The 22395-nt window shown below is 53.2% G+C and overlaps 1 protein-coding gene across 3 annotated transcripts in view; it reads right to left on the bottom strand.

Annotated features, from left to right (window-relative positions):
• Window positions 1–5651: 5651 nt before the first annotated feature.
• CEP43 (centrosomal protein 43) overlaps window positions 5652–22395 on the bottom strand; it is a 29811-nt gene continuing 13067 nt past the window's right edge. For all 3 annotated transcript variants that reach the window (XM_042987526.1, XM_042987525.1, XM_042987524.1), the window contains 6 exons: window positions 14857–15080; window positions 12889–13019; window positions 10586–10654; window positions 8138–8177; window positions 7234–7330; window positions 5652–6085 (listed from right to left, as the gene is read on the bottom strand). In XM_042987526.1, the coding sequence (XP_042843460.1) occupies window positions 6011–6085; window positions 7234–7330; window positions 8138–8177; window positions 10586–10654; window positions 12889–13019; window positions 14857–15080 (636 nt within the window). In that variant the 3' untranslated portion in view covers window positions 5652–6010. The remainder of the gene's footprint in view (window positions 6086–7233; window positions 7331–8137; window positions 8178–10585; window positions 10655–12888; window positions 13020–14856; window positions 15081–22395) is intronic.

The raw sequence follows: 22395 nt of genomic DNA, 5'->3' as shown, positions 1-22395 counted from the left end.
ATGCTCCCATGGCGACTGGGTTCTTTTTTTTTTAATAAGAAATGGGAATCGCTGTGCTGCTCCCCTACGGCTTGAACACACGGAACTAGATAAACGACATAACTGGGCCTGTTGCCATTACTGAGCGCACTGTGTAGACGGGGTTATTTAAATACCGAAATGTGAACAGAAGACCAGTAGGTACTTCCAGGCAGCTTTTGGTGGCTGGTGCTCTGACGACACAATTGCAGGAGTCGCGCTGGCTTTCAGTACAGCTGTGCCCGTCCCCCCGCGGCCGTGCAGCCGTGTCTGCCCGGGCCCAGGGTCCTGCTTGGCCGGCCCGTCCGCACCCCCCACCGGTTTCCCTCGCCAGGCGGTTGGCACCTCATAGGCACCGCCCCAGCCCAGGCTGGCAGCTTTTTTCCCTGCATGACAGGGACGGTTCTGGAAGTCCTAGAAGGTCGGGGCTGGAGGCACCTGGGGCAGTGGCTTCCCCCGAAGCAGCAGAGGAGAACCCTCAGTTGTAAGTCCCACAACGCGATTCTGTGTTCCAGGAGGAGCAATCGTGGGCAAGACTTGGCCGCTTATCTTTCCTGAGGCTCACCTCAACACCTGTTTTGACTTAGCACTCAAAGCTCAGAACATTTTGGTCACTGTCCAGGAAATACCTACATTTCACTAAATCGTTGTTTGGTCTCCACGGTAAAGGATGGGTCCGTGAAGCCATTCACACGTTTGCTCGCTAGGATTTATCTCGATTGTAGAACAGACCCCTTCTCCACCAGGACAGACAACAACCTGAGAAAACAGTATCCTCAAGCCCGTTTCTGGAAGAATCACATGGCAGACCTTCACCAGAAAGTCACTGGGTTGGCACTTACTGGTCCTACAGGCGTTAAGTGCGGCCTTGTGGCAACGAAGGCAGCCAACCTCAGCAGCCCGGCCCATCCCCCGACCCGCTATCTCACCTCTGCTCCCTGCAGGGCGACGGCGGCTCCTTCACCATCGGCCCCGGACTCGCCATCCCGGATGCCCGCTTCACAGTCTCCTCAACGACACGGGCAGCCGCGAAAGCCTGTTGCCTGAACTTCACCGAAATCCTTCCGGAGTCACCCGGTTTGTGCGAGTCCCAGGCAGCGGCACCGCCGAGGAGCTCGTCAGCCAAGTGCAAGGTGAACCCGGGAGCGCCCGGAGTCACGTCAGAGCCAAGCACGGCCCAGGGCTGCACGGGGAGCAGGTGACCCGGGAGAAGAAAGGGACGTCCTCCGGGGCTCACCGTTGGCAGAGGGGTGAAGCGGGGGTTCACGAATACCCTGGAGAGGAAGCCCCGGCTGTCCCCTCCACCGGGAAGGGCGGAGTCGCCTTGAATGGGGTCTTCCTTCCTCCCCTCTCCCTTCCCTCACTTTAGAGCCTCGAGTTCTTTAAAGGACCTGAAATTACTGTGTTGTTTTTACATTTCTTTTAATGTTTACTTTTGAGAGGGAGGGAAGGAGGGAGGGAGAGAGAATGAGTGGGGGAGGGGCAGAGACAAAAGTGAGACACAGAAGCCGAAGCAGCTCCAGGCTCTGAGCCATCCGCACAGAGCCCGAAGCGGGACTCGAACCCACAAACCGTGAGACCGTGACCTCAGCCGAAGTTGGACGCTTCACCGACAGAGCCACCCGGGCGCCCCAAGACCTAAAATTATTTAAGGTGATAATTATAACGGATAATTCTTGTGCTTGTAAGCTACAGAGAGATAGTAAGTACAACAACACCACAAGGACAAGACCAGAGGGAAGAGAGCTGCCTGGGAGGGGAGTTTCCCTAGGCTGGTGGGAAACGATTCGGTGCAGACCTATGAGAAGTACGCTGTAAACCCCGGGGCGACCGCTGAGAAAACGCCTTAAAAATACAGTGAGGACCCTCGGGAAAACTGTGAAGAGACCAGAACCCAAGAGTTCTCCTCGCAGGAAGTTTTTCTTTCCTTTGTGCTTATCTGTGTGAGAGCACAGATGTCAGCTGGACCTGGCGTGGGATCGTTTCACGGCACACGGACACCTAACCGTCGTGCCGCACGCCTGAACTTACACAGCGACGCATGTCAATTCTCCTCAACACAACTGGAAAAATATACAGTGAGAAAATAATTTAAGAAGTTAAAACGTTGCACTAGAAAATATTCACTTACTGCAAAAGAAAACAGCAAAGGAACAGAGACAAAAAAAGACATGAGACAATTACTCGACAAATAGTAAAACTGCCCACGTAAGTCCAAACTGTATCAATAATGACACGGGATGTGAATGGACCAAGCAATCCAGTCAAAAAGTAGAGGTCACCAGACTGCATTTTTTTTTTTAAAAATCCAACTATATGCTACCTCCAGGAGACAAACTTTAGATTCAAAGACACGAATGTCATGCAAACGGCCACCACAAGAGCAAGGCGAGATGGTTTGTTTGTTTTAATTTTTTTAATGTTTACTTATTTATTCATTTTTAATTTTTTTTAATGTTTATTTTTATTTTTGAGAGACAGAGTGCAAGAAGGGGAGGAGAAGAGAGAGAGGGAGACACAGAATCCGAAGCAGGCTCCAAGCTCCAAGCTGTCAGCACGGAGCCCGATGTGGGGCTTGAACCCATGAACCGCGAGATCATGACCTGAGCTGAAGTCGGATGCCCAACCGACTGAGCCACCCAGGCGCCCCTCTTTGTTTATTTTTGAAACAGAAAGAGGCAGAGCATGAATGGGGGAGGGTCACAGAGAGAGGGAGACACAGAATCTGAAGCAGGCTCCAGGCTCCAGAGCCCGACGCGGGGCTCGAACTCAAGGACCGCGAGATCATGACCTGAGCTGAAGTCGGACGCTCAATGGACTGAGCCACCCAGGCGCCCCCAGGCAAAATGGTTTTAAAACAAAACGAAATTGCTAGAGAGAGACATTTTCTGAAGATACAGCAATTACACAGAATGCACCTAACAGCAGAGTTCCAAAAACACCAGAAGCAAGACCCGACAGAACCGAAGGAAGAAACTGGTAATTCAGCAAAGGCTGGCAATTCTGATGCCCCCGCTTTCAATACAGAATAAAACGGAAGAAGATCAGTAAGGAAACCGAATGCGTGGACCACACTGCTGAGCAGCCAGACACTCTCCCCGACGACAGCACAGAGTCACAAGGGCACGTAAAATCACTCCAGATGCAAATCGAAACCACGGTGTGAAACCCGTTCACACCCATCAGAATGGCGATATTCAAAACGAGAGCTAATAACGAGTGTCCCGTGAGCCGCGGCTCCCTCTGACGGCCTTGACCGAGCCACGGACCGACTCAGCGGGCCTGGGAGCCCGGGGACAGGAACGCTGTCCCCAGGAGGTGGCTGCCCAGCCAGAAACGCCTCCCAGGCGCCCCTGCCGACACCCAACCCCACGAGCGGGCTACCGTATCTGTCCCCCCGCCCCGTCCTTACAGAGCCACACGATGGGCCACGTACTATTCCAGGTGCCAAAGACACACCCAGGTGGCGAAACACGGCGCCCGCTCGGCCGGCTCGCACACAGCCCACGGGCCTGCGTCAGCGACGACACGGGAGTGAAATACCCTGGGTACACACGACAGAGACGGAGTGGGAAGGACAACTGGCGTCCCCTCGGGCTGGAACGTCTGAGAACAGGAGGGGCACGAGCCGGCGATTCTTGGGCAAGGGCGGTGCGGACAAGGAGCCGGTGAGTGGCGGGGACAGCGTCAGCGTGCTGACCATCCCACGTGAGACGCAGCAGGTGCAGGGACACAAATGGGGCAATAAAGCCTTTTTATTCGCTTTGAGCCACTACCAGTAAAATGACACGTCGCACGTACCAGTCCCACCGCACAATCCAGGCTTTCCCATACAGATGTGTTCCGTGGGTTAGTATCTCGGAAGGTATTTCCAAACAAAAAGAAACTACTCGTCACACTCACACACTCAACCTTTCTGCTCAAGGACGACGTGGGGAAATCACACTTTCCAGAGGGATGCAGTGCTAATGACAAATGAGGTTCCAGACGGGGCGTTTCCTGCCCGTCCTCCCAGATACGACCAAAGGTCGGGTTCTCTGCGTAACGGAACAGGGACCAATTTCAGACGGTGCTGTTCCAATGCTTTCCCCAAATTTCAAAAGCCACCTCCAGCTGTCACTCCCAATCCTGTCACTGAACTCTAGCTCCCATCAGGTAACAAAAAACAAATCACACCCAGGGGCGTCGGGGGGGGGGGGGGGGGGGGGCTGGGAGGGCTCAGTAGGTTGAGTCAGCTGTGTGGACAGCTCCGAGCCTGGAGCCTGCTGCGGATTCCGTGTCTCCCTCTGTCCCTCCCCTGCTCATGCTGGATCACTCGCTCACTCTCTCAAAAATAAAGCGTAAAAAGAAAAATTGTTTTCAATAAAAAGTAAGTCACACCTGTGACACAGGTCCTGCAGTGGCTCAGAGAAAGTGTTTCCAGAGACGGTTTCCAGGCAAATGCAGTTTGGAACAAGCACACGGGGGGACTTTCGGCAACAGAGCACATCCCCACACGGCGCTGTTCACGCGCACAAAACGTGACCCACCGCCAGGACGGAGGCCACAGCCCACGGACCGAGGGCAGACCGACACTGCGGCTCCCAGGGGGCCCTGGCCCGTCTTCTGTCCTCCTTCCTCTTGGTGTTTATGGCTCAGTTTCACCGAGGGGCTACACAAGCAGATTGTCAAATTATACAATCTCGCTCCTCACGCCATCACCTCCCTTTACCTCTGAGGGCCCAGCAGATATTTCTGCCCCATTTAGGCTAACGTGAAATGAAAAACGGGCACTCTGTGAACCACGGAGTCTGCTCACTTACTGAGATCAGTCAAGTAGGTCTAGTTCACTCTTTATTAATAAAGGTGACTTTTAATAAAAAGCATAATTGAATTCAAATAAAAAAAGTACAGAACATAACACATAATCACAGCGTCACTTACACAAACAGGAACGGACGTGCCCTCTCTGGGCTGTCTGGAACGGAGACCTCAGAGCCCTCGGTGACCTACGTGGACAGCTGCTCGGCAGGTGCGGGGGAGGGGGGCTGCCCCCAGGCCGGCACTGGCCCCGTGTGCCAAGGGCCGCGGTGGAACGACCTAGAGTGAGTGGGTAAAGCCCGTCAGACCAGATGTGGTCTTAGGCCATCACCACTGTTCCCGTCCAGTCTGGATTTGGATACGACCAGCCTCCACATCTGAAATAAAAGCGCTGCTTCATGCTTTCCGACGCCTTTTGGCCTCTCGTCTGTTTCCAGGCATCTTTATAAGCAATAAATTATAACTATAAAGAACACAACCTGCCGCTGACGCTCCTTACGTGGACCTGGGCAGCGACCACTAATGTCAGCGACAAGTCCAGGAATTAAAGGAGCAACCTCTAGATTTCTTCAAATCAGGCAAAACTACGTAGCACACACACAAGTGTTTTCATAGAAGCTTCCTGGTCTAACGACCCTTCCAGATGGAAGGAAATACACAATAAAGCGGACACGTCAAATTTAACTTCAAGTAACAGGCTTCAATGCTACACATGTACCAGGTCGTTTTGCCAAGTATGTGCAGAACCACCTAATATCGAATATGCTTTGATTCCAGACGGCTCAAGCCACACACACACACACACACACACACACACACACACACACACAGAGTTGTGTGAACCTACAGCTTTATTGACACCTTTCGGATGCTCTTAATACTCGTATTTTCATGGGTTCACTCCCTGTGAGGAGTCTGAGTTGTAGATAATCAATTTCCACAGAGAAATGTGTAGCCAAACCAAATTAAGAACTTGTATCTTCCACACATGGGCTCAAGTCGGAAGCGTTTTGTTTAGTATAACGAAAAGTTAATTTTTAAAAATATCTGCAGTCTTTTTGAAACACAAGGCACCAACAGGGAGCAGACATTCCAGCAAAGAGTGATTGTCTGGGGCGGGTGGGGGGGGGGGGGATGCAACTGATCAGAGTCCTCTGTCCTTTGTTGATGAGAATACTTCCTCCTTTCGTGTCTATGCAACGTCTTCCAGATAATCCGCGACATCACTGAGCTGGGACACAGTCAGGTCCTGCGTCAGGTCATCAAGCTTCGTGGTTCAAACAGAAAAAGGAAAGAGAGCTGGTGTCAGAAGAGAGAGTCATAAATAATCTCTAAAACATACTGCTGTCATTTACAGATCACCTTGTACTCCACAAACCACTTCATATTCAAAAGTCCCCTAAACCCTCCCCTTCCTCCCCCTATTTCGAAACCTGGGACGATTACCGAAGGCTGAGCTCGCAGCCCAAGGCCACGCTAACGAACACCTGTTGCCATAACCCTCCCAGCTGCCCCGGTGGCTGCAGGTACATCGGGTGCGACCAGAGACCAAGTGCCGGGAGCCGTCCTCCCCCAGCCTTCCCGACGCTCCCGTGAGGCACACACTACTGGTCCCGCTGTGCCAACGGGCAGGCTGGAGATGACCGATTAAAGCGCGCCCAGGAGACCACAGGACGCAAAAGGACACGCTCCCGGAGCCTGCCGGCTCCGACGAGCCGCCTCTCCCAACGGCCTGCCGCGTCCGCTCATCCCGCGGCGGTCACGGGCACTTGGGGAACGCCCCTCGTCCACCTCCGGGCCGGGCCGCCTACGGCCTGAGAGGCGCCCACCTGACCGGCAGCCGCCTCTGTGACGCCGACGGGACAGCCTGAGATGCCGCCTCCGTCTCGAGTGCAACGTGCGTCCACCCAAGTACACTGTGCCCTCTGCCCGAGAACAAGGATCTCCAGGACGCACTCCTAACCGCACAGCCCGCCGCACGTCCGCCGCATCGTCCTCTCCGGGCTTCCGCGCCAGCCCTGGCCTGCCTGTTGACACGCCGCTTCACCTCCCCCTGCACGGGGCTCCCGTCCCTGCGCCCACTCCCAGTCCTGTCCCGACTTCTCTGGCCTCTGCCGTCTACACCCCTGAGGCGGTCAGTTCGGACTCCAGTCCCGACCCACCGGGGCCCACCTACACCCACGACGCCCAGCCACAGGGCACAGGTGCCCCAGCGGCACGCACTGACCCCGGGAGCGGCCATCAGGGGCACCCTACAGACGCGTATAGGCCATGGTTTCTCGACTTGGGCCCAGTAGCTGTCACGTCACGATTTTCAACTGTTTTTCTCCTAATCCGTGTACAGTTTTTGAAGCTTCACAGTAAGTCAAGACAACAGACACAAACAGCGTTCCACAGGAAACGCTAACACCATACTTTGTCACTGGTATTGATGTCGTCCATTTCCACAGAAAGATCTTCCTCGATCTCTTCACCGATACTCAGCTCACTTTTTTCTGAGCGATGGCTGGTACTAGTTTGAGAGAAGGAAACAGAATAAAGGACACTGAACATGAACGTTTAAATGAAATATCAGGTGCCATTAACTTTGTACATATTACCTCACCTGACCCTTAACATAACTGATCGAGGGCAACAGAAACAGGGGAGTCAACTTAAGACATGAGAAAACCAAGGTCCGTGATGGTGACTGTGGCCACAATGCCAGGAAAAGCACAAACCCAGGTTCTTAAAATTTCATCTACAAGCAGTGCCATCTCTCAAGAAAACTGTATGATAAATCATTCTGTTAAGAAATAAAATATAAATTCTCAATTGGGGGGGGGGGTGAAACCTTGTCAGTTACATCAAATTCTCAGGCTCTAATTTAAAATTTCTCATCACACCCACAACAATTATTTCCAAACCATCAGGCAACTCACAGATTGTAGTATCATTACGTACGTAAAAAGGTATCTGAACAAAACATGACCTGTCATCTGAATGAGGACACTAGTTGGAGAGGGCAATGTCTGAAGTTAGGCACGCGTCCCCACCTTCCACATGGCTGGGGGAGCGCACGTGGACCACGGCGACCTGATGCGACCTGACGCCTCCGACTGGCCGTGTTGTGTTCTTACCAAGTTTCCTGAACATGACGCGTTTGTTCGCATTCTAATGCAAAACCAAAACAGGCTGCAAAGTGCAGGGTGTAACTCTGGAGTGACTAGCGTGCACGAGAGAGTCAAATACACTAAAATAAGCACCAACGTAATTCCGTGACACTTTCCTGTGTCACAAACTCTTTGCGATTTATTTGTTGCCCAGCTATTTTTCTTACCTGTTAAAATCATCAACATAGTCGTCGTCTTCTCCAGTCCCTGTAAGTTTAAGAAAAGACGGGCGACGTTTACATCAGCACGCTTCACGATGTAGCTACGATCGCACACTCACGTTTCCTTCAGGAAAAACCCCATTACCGAATGATATTGCATCATTAAAAATGAAGTCTCCAGGGTTAGAAATATCTTTCCCGTATAGGACACGAAAGCAAAGGACCAAATAAACTACCTAAGAAATAACAAAATGTCATTCATAAAATGTGGTTGATACCCAGTCTTTTATTCCAAGTACCCAAAAGCTAAATCACGTTGTATGTTTATCATTTGTAAAGTCGTCTGATATTAAAAATATCAGGTGCTGGATGTAATGGGAGACCTCAAAACCAGGTTATCATGAACCCCCTACTGCTGCCTCATGGGCTGTGAGTTCGAGCCCCGCGTCGGGCTCTGTGCTGACAGCTGGGAGCCTGGAACCTGCTTCCAATTCTGTGTCTCCCTCTCTCTCTGCCCCTCCCCTGCTCGTGCTCTGTCTCTCTCTCTGTCAAAAATAAATAACATTAAAAAACTAAAATAATGTCCAGGTGGGGCTCTCAGTTAACGTACCCGCACTTCACAATCCGCGTGACCTCAGGCAACTCACGTAACCTGGCTCTCATCTGCAGAAATGGAGGAAATACTAAAACCAACCTCACAGGGTTAAGACTGAGATAAAACCACCTGCTGCTATGGTGACAAGTGCGTGTCGCCAGCGTCATTATTACCCTAGGCTGGCCCGCTAACACTCGTACGTTACTTCAAATACTGAGAAGTCCACAAATTCATGACGACGATGAAAACAAACAGGAAGCAATACTGTTGCAATACCATCAAACAAAACTAAACAGAAATGCTGATTTACACCAAACCCCCGCGTCCGGCTGAATGACCAGACTTCAGCTGACGAGTCCCAGGTCTTCCCCGCAGTGGCACCCACAGCCCCAGCCCAACGACCGCACAGGTCCCGGCGAAGGCGAGGGAAGCAGAGGGCCCCCTTCTCCCAGCTGGCACCCGCGGCGCGGCCGGGCCCCTTCCCTCCACGAGGGGAACACTCAGTGTCCCCTCCTCAATAGCAGGCTGGGGCTGCCCTGGCTTTGACAAAGAGCAGGCTGTCAGAGCAGAGGGACAGCAGGAGGCAGACACCTGGCACAGGTGAGACGCAGGTGAGACATAGAGGCAGCAGGCCAGGCAGGGAGCGGGGCGGGGGCGGGCCAGGGGGCGGGCCAGGGGCAGGTTGAGCCGGCAGCCGCGGGTGGGGCTGAGGAAGAGGCGGCCTGCCCAGGAACCGGGGGAACTCTGGGCAAGGGCGCAGGCCCACCCAGCGTCACCTTCACCGCCACCGCAACCGCCACGGCTGCAGAGTCCGGCAGCTGGGGCGCGTCCACGCTGCGGCTGCAGGGCGAGCCGAGACACCACCAGAGGCAGCTGGCGCTCATGAGGCACCGTTCACTAGGGCCTGCGTGTGTCATTAGACTGTCTCCAGCGTACAAGGAGCTGGGTGCCGTCAGCGCCCGCAGACAGGCCCGGAGAGGGCACAGCCGGCCTCCGCCTGTTCGGACGTGCCACGGAGGGAGGCCCCATCTGCGATGTCACCTGCACCCACCCGCTCCCAAACCGGAGTCCTCTCCGCTCACTGCAGTGTCCTCCAGAATGCGGGGGGGGGGGGGGGAGGGTGTCGCCAGGCCCCAGCGCCCACCCCGTGAGCGCAGATCCGGGGCAGCGGAAGGTCGCGTGGGGCACACACCCATGTCCCGCGGGGACGGAAGAGGGACCGCCAAGCACGCGGGCCGAGCCGTTTCTTCCAGCCCCTCCCGGGTGAGGTGCGCCTAGAGGACGCCCATCCGCCTCTGTCCCTCCCCCGGGACCGGACACCGGAGGAGAGCCCCAGGGCGCTGTAAGCGCTCGCGTCCGCAGAAAGGCATTTCCTCCCTCAGGGTCACAAACCACCACTCCACATGACACAAGTGAACACCAGATCCACAGCCTGTCTCCCGCTCAGGCTGCTCCCCCAGGGCCTGGACGGCGCACTCCCGGTGCCCAGAGAAGGGACTCTGCCTTTGCACAGACTGTCCTCGGTCCGCGCTGAAACGTCACCCACCTGGTCTCGGCAGGGAAGTCGCCCCCGGGGCGAGGACGAGCCCACCCCCCGCCCATTTCCACCCCAGCGCCCACTGGCTCCCCCCACACCGCGGGTGTCTGCAGGGGCCCGTCCCAGGCAGAACCCCCCCCCCCGAGAACCCAAGCTCCACAAGCAGGGAGCCTGTGGTGGCCGCTGCGTCACCCACCCCAGGGGACCGCCAGGCGCCCAGTCAGGAGCCGCCTGCTGCAGGCCAACCCGCTGCATTTAAGATTTTATTCTGAAACATAATGGCCTTCAGGCCATTAAGACTAAAAACAGGAAATCTACTTACCTAATCCAAGTGATCCAACTTTATCATTGACCAACTTCAGATCTTTCAAAACCGTGTTTCCTCTTTTACCTGTGGAGGAAAAACATTCACACGGCATTGACTTTTAGAACCCGACAGTCTCTAAGGCGTATCACTGGTTTTGCCGGTATAGGGTTTATGACTATAACGTCATAACCAAACTCGAAGACAGAACTGCAAACTCTGACGAATGATGCTCACATCATGCATCGCACCCCCTTTTTAACCACACACCATACTGCTCTTTATTGAAATCTGACCAGGAAATAATTTCTGGCCTAACAGATAGCACCGTCTGTGAAAAGACTCATTAAGTGTAAATTCAGGCACTACGGTTATTCTCAATTTTATTTCCTTCAATTTTGCTTTAATTCAACGGCTATTTCATTTACCAAACTGATTGTTTTTTCAGTCCTAAGTGCTCAACATCCTCTCCCGGTCGTCATTCTCTACTCACCGTTAAGAGCAACTTGACCATGACCCGCTAAGTTCTCACTGCAGGTGACAACGACTGGGGAAGAAGGGGGCGGGGGGGGGGGGGGGGGGGGGGGGAACGGGCGTGGGCCACATGAACAGATAGGTGGCCAGTTTACTACCCGGCTCAAAGAAGCCACACGTCATCTCCTTCACATATCCTGGGGAATCCCGCAGCCGCACCACGTAACATAAAAAGGTTAGTAGGGGCGCCCGGGGGGCTCAGTCGGTTAAGTGTCCGACTTCGGCTCGGGTCATGATCTCGGTTTGTGAGTTCAGGCCCCAGGTCGGGCTCTGTGCTGACAGCTCGGGGCCTGGAGCCTGCTTCGGATTCTGTGTCTCCCCACTCTCTGCCCCTCCCCCACTTGTGCTCCGTCTCTCAAAAATAAACATAAAAAAAATTAAAAAACAAAGGTTAGTAAATACTACAAAATTATGCAAAAATCACACAATTTCTTAATAAAGATCTACTTTTTAGTAGGGTCTAAAACAGTGTCCATTAAATCTCTATTTACTGTGATATAGTAAACAAACTTCACCGACACGCGTCTTCGTTCAAGGCTACACTTTCAAACCCTCTGTCTTGTCACCACCTGCATGTGGGAGGGGAGGGAAGGTAAACCGTGCAGCGGCACGGCCCTACCACGTCTGACAATCTGCCTCTCCGGTACGTGGAAAAAGAGAGGTCAGATTCACATTCCGAATAAGGAAATCTTGCCATTTGCAATGACGTGGATAGAGTCAGAGAGTATAATGCCGAGGGAGAGAAGTCAGAGAGAGACAAATAGCATACGATTTCACTCACGTGTGGAATTTAAGAATCAAAACAAACGAGCAAAAGGAAAAAAAGAGAGAAACCAAGAGTCAGACTCTGAACCATAAAGAGCACACGGATGGGTCACCTGAATGGAGGGGCTGGGGGCATGGCTGGAACGGGAGGGCGTTAAAGGGCACACGCATCAGTCAGAGAAAGACAGATGCAGTCTGTTTTCACTCCTGTGTGGATCGCGAGAAACTTAGCAGAAGACCATGGGGGAGGGGAGGGGAGGGGAGGGGAGGGGAGGGGAGGGGAGGGGAGGGGAGGGGAGGGGAGGGGAAAAGAAAAGTTACAGAGAGGGAGGGAGGCAAACCACAAGAGACTCTTAAATCCAGAGAACGAACTGAGGGTGGATGGGGGCGGGGGAGAGGGGAAAGTGGGTGATGGGGGCCGAGGAGGGCGCCTGCTGGGATGAGCACTGGGTGCTGTGCGGAAGCGACCAACCACGGGAATCCACCCCCCAGGCCAGGAGTATGCGCCGCATGTTCGCCAACTTATCAAAAAAAAAAAGAACACGCATCATGGTGAACAAACACATAAAATAAATCTAGGAGATCACACACACACGCACACAATGATCTGGGGTTCTGATATCCAAAGGGGAAAAAAGATGGGCCGGCTCCAAATGGCTGAAGGGAGAAGATTTTAACATTCCCGTGACGATTATTTGCAATCATAAAACCTACAAAACAAATTCTTAAAAACCGATCGACTCTAAGTCCTGCTCGAGTCCACCTAAATGCCCCACACGGGAGAAATGCCTCGACACACTCACGATCTAAGGCGGCTAGGAACTGGGTTTTGGAAGCGTTTTGACGGCTGGGAAAGCGGCGGCACGAGGAAGCGAGGCGACCACGACCGTGGTAAAGGGAGGGAACGGGAGCCCCCTCAGGAGCACCGCGGGCTGAGCACTCGCGCAAAGGAAACGGCTCACGGGCTACTTAACCAGACAAAACCCATCGCCAGGCCTCGGCCGTGTCTCCAGCGCACTCACTTCCGGCCTCTGCGGACGAGGGGGCTCCGGGGGCTCCGGGGGCTCCGGTCAGGGAGCTGCAGCCGCTCTTCAAGGGGGGCGCGTCCGAGAGCGAGGCGAGGCTTCCCGCGGGCGGCCCGGGCTCGCTCCTCCTGCCAACAAACAAGCGGGTCGCTCAGTCGCCTGCGGCCAGGCCAAGGACACAGAGGCGACTCCACCGCGGCGGGAGTGCGCGCGGCGCCGGGACCCAACGTGCAGTCGCCGAGTCCGCGGCGCGTGACCGGAGAAGCCCGCTGGCCTCTCCCAAATCGTCTGCGACCTTACAAACTGAACTGTTCGGCACCTTCAGGCTCTGTGATTTTTAGAAGCCGGCGAGGGGCAGCACAGAGGCCACCTCCCCAGCGGTGCCCCGCCCTCGCGTGGGCCTCTCGCGGCCCCACCGCCCTCCTCACCCCTTCCCCGGGGCCTCCTCTCCAGCCCTGCCCACGCCCACCCACGCCAGCAGGAACCTTCCCAGGCCGCTACCGTCACCCCTCACCCCCCCACCCTGCCAAGTGCACCCGCACGCTCCGCCCTGCGCACGGCACCGCCAAGACCGGCCTCTCCCCGCACCCCTGCACGTCGGCCCCCTCCCTCCTAGCGCTGTCCTCAGCAGACAGGCGCACGGCCATTCCCCACTTCCCCACTTCATTGTCCTCCCCCCACCCCTCACACCCCTGTAAGACACAGCTCCCCACCTACCATCCACCCCATCCTCTGCCCAACCCGCTCTAACCCTCCGCCACCGCGGCCGGCCCCACGATCCGGCACCCCGCCCCCGTGTCACCCCTGCCTCCGTGCTGCGACGCAGTGACTGGCTTCCAGGACTCACTCCGGCCTCCTCCTTCCAGGACACCTCTCCGAACCCCCCGGGTCCCTTCCCTCTCCCCCTCCTCCTCCCCTCGCTGACTTCCAGGTGCCACCTGCCACTTCCCAGGTGACAGCCTCCAGGCTCCTCTAGGGGCAGCATCCAACACGGACACCTCCCTCCCCCCTCACTGGGCCTCGAGCCCAGACCTCTCCCCCGAATGCCCGTCGTCGGACGCCCTCAGTTACCGGCCTGAGGCCTGACCTCGGCAGCAGCGAGCTTCCCAGCCCGAGTTCTAGACCGTCACCTGCCGAGCTGTGCAGCCCAGCCCTGCTCTCCACCTGTCGGCGGGGTTTCCAACCTTCCAGCCATTCAGCTGAAAACCCTGGACCCTCCCTCGAGGTCACTTCGTTCTCTGACACTGACCGGCAAACACTTTTGGATCCGGCCTCCAAGCACACCCCCAGACTGCCAATTTCTCACCACTTCTGACGTCGTCTCTCACCCGGATAATCCCGACCGCCTCCCAGATGGACGCCCAGCAGCCAGACCCCCAGGGCTCCCGGTCTCCCTAACGGTGAAGTCGTACGTACTCCCGCCGCAGTGCCCCTCGCCGCTCTCTGCCGTGCCCGCAGGGCTGCGCGAGCTGCCTCCTCTCCCCGGAGTTCCAGAAGCCCCGCCATCTGCCCGGCCGACTCACCAACTCAGTGAGCTCCCCCCCTACCCAGGACGGACGCTCTAGCCGAGCACCACCGGCCTCTGCTCGCCCCGTCACTGCTCCCGTCACTGCTCGGCCATCACTCTGGCTGCATCGCCCTGGCGGCTTGTCGGGACCGCCTCCTCCTTGGTGCCTCTGTCTACAAGACTGCAGGCTTCTGGAGGGAGGCGCCCTGCCTGAGCTCTGGCTGCCCCGTCCTGGCACGGGACAGGCACTCGGTACGTGCCCGCCGACGGAAATCAGTGATACCCAGGTTTTTGCCACCTGGGGTTGTTTCACGGCACGAAAGGCTTTAGCGACACAAAATCAGACTTACGTATCAATAATTACAGAAGCTTTAGTAGCTCGTTTTTAAATTACGAAATACTGGGAAATGATGTTTTTAAGCCTCTGGCCTGATAATCCAAAAACACGGTTTACTCACCAGCCGTAAGTTTTTTCCGGTTCAGAAATGGGATCATCAAAGAAAGAATCCCCTTCCATACCATCTCCGTCTGGACAAAGGCCAGCTTTGTCTTTGACATCTAGACTTTTGTGACTTAGGAAAGGTCCAATTTTCGTTTCATGAGTCAGCAAGTGGAGACTGCTTCTGCTCTTTGGTTCTGATGAGGAGAGACTCGTGTCACTCTGACTGGCCTCACTGTTGGCCTAGAAAAACAGAACGGGAGAGAGAAGAGGCCTCCTTGGTGAAACAAAACATTAAGAAGCTATTTGACACAAGAAAACATCACACGGACATACACAAACCTGTGTGTGTGTGTGTGTGTGTGTGTGTGTGTGTGAGATCTCACAGCTGCATGGAGGGGAGAGTAACCCCGTGACCTATCAGCGCGTCCCCAGTTCACGGCATGGCTAACTTCCGAAGGAGAGAATGTCAAAAGTAATGTGTTCGAACCATTCTTCTTCTCCCTCCCTAAATGGAAGTATCTTTCCCTTCCCCGTTTATAAAGAAGCTTTCTCACTTATAAATAACTTCTGCATTTCCTCTTACGTGTCCATCACTGCGTCAAAAGTTATCTTAAATTAGTAAGTCGCCAACTTGCAGAAAGGAGGAGGGCCCACGGGTGAAGAAGGAAGATTAGTGCACATGAACGAACCAGGCAGTAAAACAAAGCATTCATCAGGGAAGACGGCACTTGTCCACCCAGCGCCAAAGAGAACAGGCGTCGAGGCCAGAGGGGCCCTCTCCGCCGCCCCCGCGTCGAAGGCAGATTTGCTGCCGAAAGCACCGGTCTGACTTCAGACACCGGACAACTGCCCGATCCACACTGCCTCACCCGTCCGCGGACAAGTGTCCCGCGTCCGCCTCTGCACACCTTACACGGTACAAGATCCTCAAGCGTCTCTACCCCCGTCCTGCCCATCTGGTGTTACGGGCGCAAAACCGCACACCGCAGTTTCTTGTTTTCAGTTGGCCTTGATCCGCACAACCTCACTTTACTCCATCCTTGGTCCCATTTCCTTTTGCCCTCAGACACGTCTAGGTCAACAACAACAAAAACAAAGCACGCTAGTGGCGATACAAGCAGCTAGCCTTTCTGGAGAACCTTCAAATCTTCCTCCAGGCGATCTCCTTTTCATCCTCAAAAGCAGCCTAAAGCACGGGGAGGGAGGGGAGGCGCGGGGGCAGGGGCCGTCTTCCCCGCTGATTCGGAAAAGGCGGCGTGCAGTCGTTTTAGTCACTTGCCAAGGTCCCCAGAAAGCTCAAGGGTCAGGTCAACACTAAGGTCTGATTCCAGAGCTTAGCCCTTAACACTCATGCCACGCCATTAGGTCGACTCGTATGAAATTGCACTTTTGTGGGTTCACACGGACAACTTCCCCAGGTTCGGCCTTCCGCACCACAGAGGGCAGTGCTGTGGCCGGGCCCGCACGTGTGCAGAGGACTCTCCCGTGTCCCCCCACGGACGCCTCCCCCGTCCACGCTCTACTGCCGACCACACAAGGAACCGAATTCAACTAGAGTAGTATTCTCCAGCCGGGACTGCTGCTGGGAGTTAAGAGAGGAGGCGTGTGCAGGGGGAGAGGCGAGCGGGCGAGGAAGCCGTGACGACGGCGCTCCAGGAGGACGCACCTTCGGTACGCGTACGGACAGGGTGGGGCGTGTGTGTTAACACACAGTTCACACTTCTCCACGAGAGGCCGTGACCGGCCGACAGCAGGCAGGACATGTGCCACACAGTGTTTCGGGCCTTGTACAGAGCCACACACTCCAGAAGTTCCTAACGTAGAGAAATCAATTCTTGTGAAAGAGACGTCCGGGAAAAGAAACACCAACCTGTCCTCCTTTAGACGACACGCGGCACTTTCATACGGCAGAAACGTTTCACCGTCTCCCAAGCACTTTCTGGAAGTTCCCCGTGTGATCAACTACAGAGAGGCACCACCCACCTACATGGTCCCCGGATTCGTGCCCGACGTCATTTACGATCCATACCCGCTGAGACACGGATTGATCGTGTTTTCAAAGACATATACATGTGGAAATAAATACCGTGACTCGTGACATTTAAACCCATTTACAACTACAGATACCGAGAAACACACTCTCTCCGTCAGAACACTCCTGAGAAAACTCAAAAGGTCGAACCAGTGTGAAGTAAATGGGACGTAAACGTAAAGCAACTTAACAAAACACGGTATTATTCCAAAAAAGTCTCTCTCGCCCGTGAAGTCACGTAACGGTTTATGTGACGTAACTGCAGTCCCCGTGATGAACCGCAGACACTTAGTGATCCCTCCCTCTCCGTCCCTGGTGATCTCTGACTGGTCCTAGCAGTATCGCCGGTAAAGGCACAAGGACTAGTTTTAGGAAGACAACTTCCACAGACAAGCGCGCTCTGATGTTCGGCACAATGCGCATTTTTAGAAGTAATAATTAGTTTGTTTTAAAACTGCAGTTCTCGGAGCGCCTGGATGGCTCTGTCGGTTGGGCGTCCGACTTCAGTTCAGGTCACGATCTCGCGGTCCGTGAGTTCGAGCCCCGCGTCGGGCTCTGTGCCGACAGCTCAGAGCCTGGAGCCTGTTTCAGATTCTGTGTCTCCCTCTCTCTCTGACCCTCCCCCGTTCACGCTCTGTCTCTCTCTGTCTCAAAAATAAATAAACGTTAGAAAAAAAATTAAAGCTATAGTTCTAGTCATCTAGGGGGTAAAATTTAAAAACACTCCATCTGCTTTGGAACTGGGCTCCAAATCCATTTCTAAGCTACACAGGAATGTGTCACCCTAACTGTGACTAAGTGTTTATCTAAAGAACCCTTACTCAATCGGGTTCCTAATGAATTCACTCAACGTGACTCCAAATCACTTCTCCCGTTGGAAAACAAGCCACACTGACAGAAGGATTTATCAAAACATCGACAGGTTACCACAAAAGCACCACAGAACTTTAAAACCGATTTCCACATGGGAAATCCGAGTCCTCTGAGCAACAAGAAGTCAAGTCACGACGTGTTCCCTAGAATGTGTTTAAATACCCTGCATCGTGGCTTGAGACGAGTCTGTCTTGTGCACATAGATCCAGTGACCGCAGTTTCCATCACGTACATGTGGACAAACCGGAGGAACCAAGGTAGCTAAAATTAAGCCCTGTTTACAACAAACCAGTGTGACAACAACAGAAAGAATCCCTAGACGAATTCACTCCCTTCGCATTCACTCCCTGGACGAGCTCAGAGCCCTCAGCGGTTGTGACGGGTTAAACGGTGTCTCCCCAGAAGGGAGGAGACGGAGCCCTAAGCCCCGGTGCTCCAGAGCATGCCCTCACCAATCGGGTCACGACAGACGGGACAGGTCACAGGCGCAGGAGGCAGGCCTGGCTCCCCAACGGGGAGGCCGCCCGGGGAGAACCCACGGGGGCATCCCGGCGGGGACGGAGCGACAGGTGCACGCCGTCCTCACAGTCCTCAGAGGAACCGGGCGTGCGGACACCCCCCTTTCACACCTGCGGCCTCCAGAACCACGAGACAGCAAGGGCTTGCTGTTTAAGCCACCAGGTGGGTGGTGCCTTGTCACAGCAGTCCTGCTCAGGGCTCCAGACAGTAGCCTCCTAGAGGTCGGTCTTTTCACAGAAGCCACTGAGCAGCACGAAAGCAGTCACTAAGTGCCCGTGCACCGACCTCGAGACTAATAACCGTCGTGGTAAATTACAGTAAAGTTGCAAGAAGGTTTCAGAATGTACCTAATTCTCTACAAGTACACTTACACATTTAGACTTCAGTCATTTCTAGATTAACAGAAAATTAACATCACAGAGAAAGAAGTTTCACGGTGAAAATAACTACAAATTTTCCAGGAACCAAATAATGAGTTACCACTAGAACATCTCGAGAACCAAAAAAATACCAAAAAATTACCACTAGAACATCTTGACCACCACCAAAATAATAATAATTCTGCTTTTCCAAACGAAAGGCTTAATCTGCACTGCTCATGCACAGAAACATCACACCTAAAGAAATAACCCACTTTAAAAAAAAAAAAAAAAGAGCAAACCCACTTTTGCAAAAGTACTAAAGGAACCTATGAGAACTAATTCCCTTCCTCGCTGGTGTCTCAAGCCCCCAGCTCTGCCCCACCCCCCACCCTGCCAGAGGCCTTTTTTGACCCAAGATTTAAAGAATTTTACTACAGCTGTAAAACTACATTTAGAATTCACTCACCTAGAAAATAACACCACCGTAGGTCTCGAAAGCCACAAAACATTTAAACTCCTCTAAAAACTTTCTCTAGACCACCAGTGCCTTTGATCTGCAGACAATCTGCAATCCCTCCAGACGCACCCTACCTCTGGCTCTGAAAACAGACTAGAAAATGACCCTCTGCACCGAGGCTCCGCTCTCCCAGATCTGGCCAGCAGCTCGGGGGCCAGCGGGAGAGGGCCTGGCTGTCCCCTCTCGAACCTGAAGCGGCCCCGCGACACGCAGCTGGCCGGGCACAAGTGCGAGTGGCCCAGTGCTGGGCCTGCTGCTCACCCACGTGTACCCATCCATTCAGGAAGGGGTGTGAGTGTGTGTGTGTGAGTGAGTGTGTGTGTGTGTGTGTGTGTGTGTGTGTGTGTGTCTGTGTGAGGGAGTGACGCTGCTCAAGTATCTAGAAAGCCCTGAGCAAAGTGCAAAGACACAGAAGCATGCCCACCCCACCCCCAAACCTACCCGCATGGCGGTCTTCACCCTTGCCCTCAATCAGTATCACGCTGGGCCGATCCCAGAATTTTGAAAACAAGGAATAACAAATTCAGAAGCATCCCTGTTTAAGAACTTGAGAAGCAATACGCTAACTAATTTGGATGTAAATCTAAAAAGATAAAAAATGAAAATTAAGAACAAAACAAAAAAGAAAGAACTTGAGAAGCAAAACATACCTCCACACACACTAGACTTAAAACCCTGAGAAACGATTACAAAAAGGATGATCTTTCCCATTACATTCAACGCAATGACAGAAAGCCTCTGAGTCTAAACATCGCAAACAAAAACTCCCTCACGTCTTAAATAACACACCTAAGTCAGTGGATTCCACCAGTCTGTCTGCACCACAACTGGCACCGGGTCAGCAACACCAAAGGGTTTACGGTGAAACGGACCGGTACAGACTCCGGAAGTCTGGAGTCCGGACCAGTAGAGACGACGCTCCGGAAGGAGGGCTCCCGACACACTGGGAACGTTTACCGCCACGCCCGCCCACCCACCCAAGACCCCTCCACCCAGGACTCCAATGCCCCCGGCCACCCTCCACCACCCTTCAGCATCTCACAAAGGAACAAAAACCAGAAATGTAACTTTTATGCAACCAACTTAAATTCGCTCCAAAACCTTGGATTTTGCTCTGCATATTGACAGGTTTATCGTAACAAGTACAAATCAAATATATATACGTACATACATATACGTACGTATATATATACGCACACGCATACATACACATATAGACATAAATGATTTTTGAAGCTCATTTCTAGTATGGATATAACTTCTCTGAAAACAGCCAAGGATCTCCAAATAAGCCCTAAGTCCCGAGCCTTCCTGCTTCCTGCCTGCAGAAGAACACGACCCGTCCACACCCCTGCTCCCTGCTCGGCGTGGGGCTCTCCTGCCGCTCCGCCCGTGGTCCCCACACTGGCTCCTGGCAGGCGGGGCCACGCTCACAGCTTTGCACCCTGGGAAAGGCCACCTAGCTACCCTGTGAAGGGCCCAACGTCAACGTCCACAGGCAGCTCGGTATTTGATTATTAAGATGTTAAGAGTGTTAGGATATTAAGGACACTGGAAGCCCACCGCACATGCAGGCAAGGCCGAGAGGCACTGGAACGAGAGCTAAGGGCTCACCCATCAGGCTGGACATAGGGGATGCTGGGTGCGACACAGATTTATCATGGCAATTCAGAAACAAGATCAAGGAGGGGGGGAGCGGGGGAAGTTTCAAAGTGGCTAAGTATCTTTGGTCAGAAATACAAAAGTGAGATAAAAGGGGCCCGACTGATAGCCTACAATTCCGGGGCACAGGCCTGTCCACATTCTTCAGTCGCCCCCCAGGTCGGGGGACCACGAGGCCTGCCCGCTGTAGACTGAAGGGTAAAGTCTGGGCCCACCATGGCTGCAGTTCACTGCAAAGTGAAAATTCATCTTGCGACGTGCTTTGGTTCTATGTATAGACCTCTTCGAAATGTCTGAACCAGGAAGACTGGATGAAAATGTAATACTATGAAATATGCTTTTAACGTTTTTGAAAAGTCCAACAAATTGACTAAATGTATCTTTAAAAAAACTACGCTGTTTTATATCGTTAGCCATCTTTCTTAAGGGGCGGGTCTCACCTCTCCAATGAGACTGTCGCCTGTTTCGGTGGGGACCACGGTGAGGTGCCCACAGCGCTTAACACAGTGATGTGCACCACACACGTGTTCAAACGTACCTGCTAAATGCCACTCTAAAGGGTCTTCTCACGTAGAAACACACACAGACGACACGAACAAGTACAATAACGGGAATTTACTGGAGAAACCACAAGAATGAAGGCAGCTAACACCACAAATCCAGGGTTTAAAAGCCCTTTAATTTTGAGGGTCTTCGATTATAAGCTAAGGTTCCACAAGAACTGAAGCATCTCACAGAACTAAAAACTAAATATCTTAAATATCTTATCCTAAACAGGTATGAGAACTGTCCTGATGAGTAGTGTGCTTCTAAGAACTCTAATACTTAAATTTTAAAAGCAGCTAATCTACTGGCTGGGTCAATTTTTGTCATCTCTGGGGAGGAAAAAACACGGCCAGGCACAGATTCAGGGCGCCTACCCCGTGCACCCCCACACACCCCCCGCCCCAGGCACCCCCGCGGCCAGGGCTTCGTGGAAAGGCTCGTCATCGACATCGACGTGCAACGGGCAGATGAGTTGCTGAATGCTGAACACCTTTCATTTATCGCCCGGAACTTATCCAAAAAGTAGTCTGATGTTCTATTTACCTCAGATAAAAATCATAACGTTAAGAATAAGAATGGGACCCCCTCCCCTGCTCATGCTGTCTCTGTCTCAAAAATAAAAACGTTAAAAAAAAAATTTTTTTTTTTTTTAAAGGGGTGCCTAGGTGGCTCAGTCGGTTGAGCATCCGACTTCGGCTCAGGTCATGATCTCAGTTTGTGAATTCGAGCCCTGCATCGGGCTCTGTGCCGACAGCTCGGAGCCTGGAGGCTGCTGTGGATTCTGTGTCTCCCCCTCTCTCTGCCCCTCCCCTGCTCATGCTCTGTCTCTCAAAAATAAATAAAAACATTAAAAAAAAAATTTTTAAAACAACATGTATAGGACCATCCAAAGGGAAAATAAATATTTTCGACTTTTTTTTGGACAAAACAAAGAATTCTCCAAGTAAAATTAACCGCACATTTGAAAAATACAACAGTATGATTTTCACCCAGATGAAAACTGAAAGTCAGATTACTTTTCTCGGCACTGTGACTTTATCACAA

The sequence above is a fragment of the Panthera tigris genome, chromosome B2 (genome assembly GCF_018350195.1).
Source record: "Panthera tigris isolate Pti1 chromosome B2, P.tigris_Pti1_mat1.1, whole genome shotgun sequence".
Classification (NCBI taxonomy): domain Eukaryota; kingdom Metazoa; phylum Chordata; class Mammalia; order Carnivora; family Felidae; genus Panthera; species Panthera tigris.
This window is presented reverse-complemented; position numbering and strand designations above follow the sequence as displayed.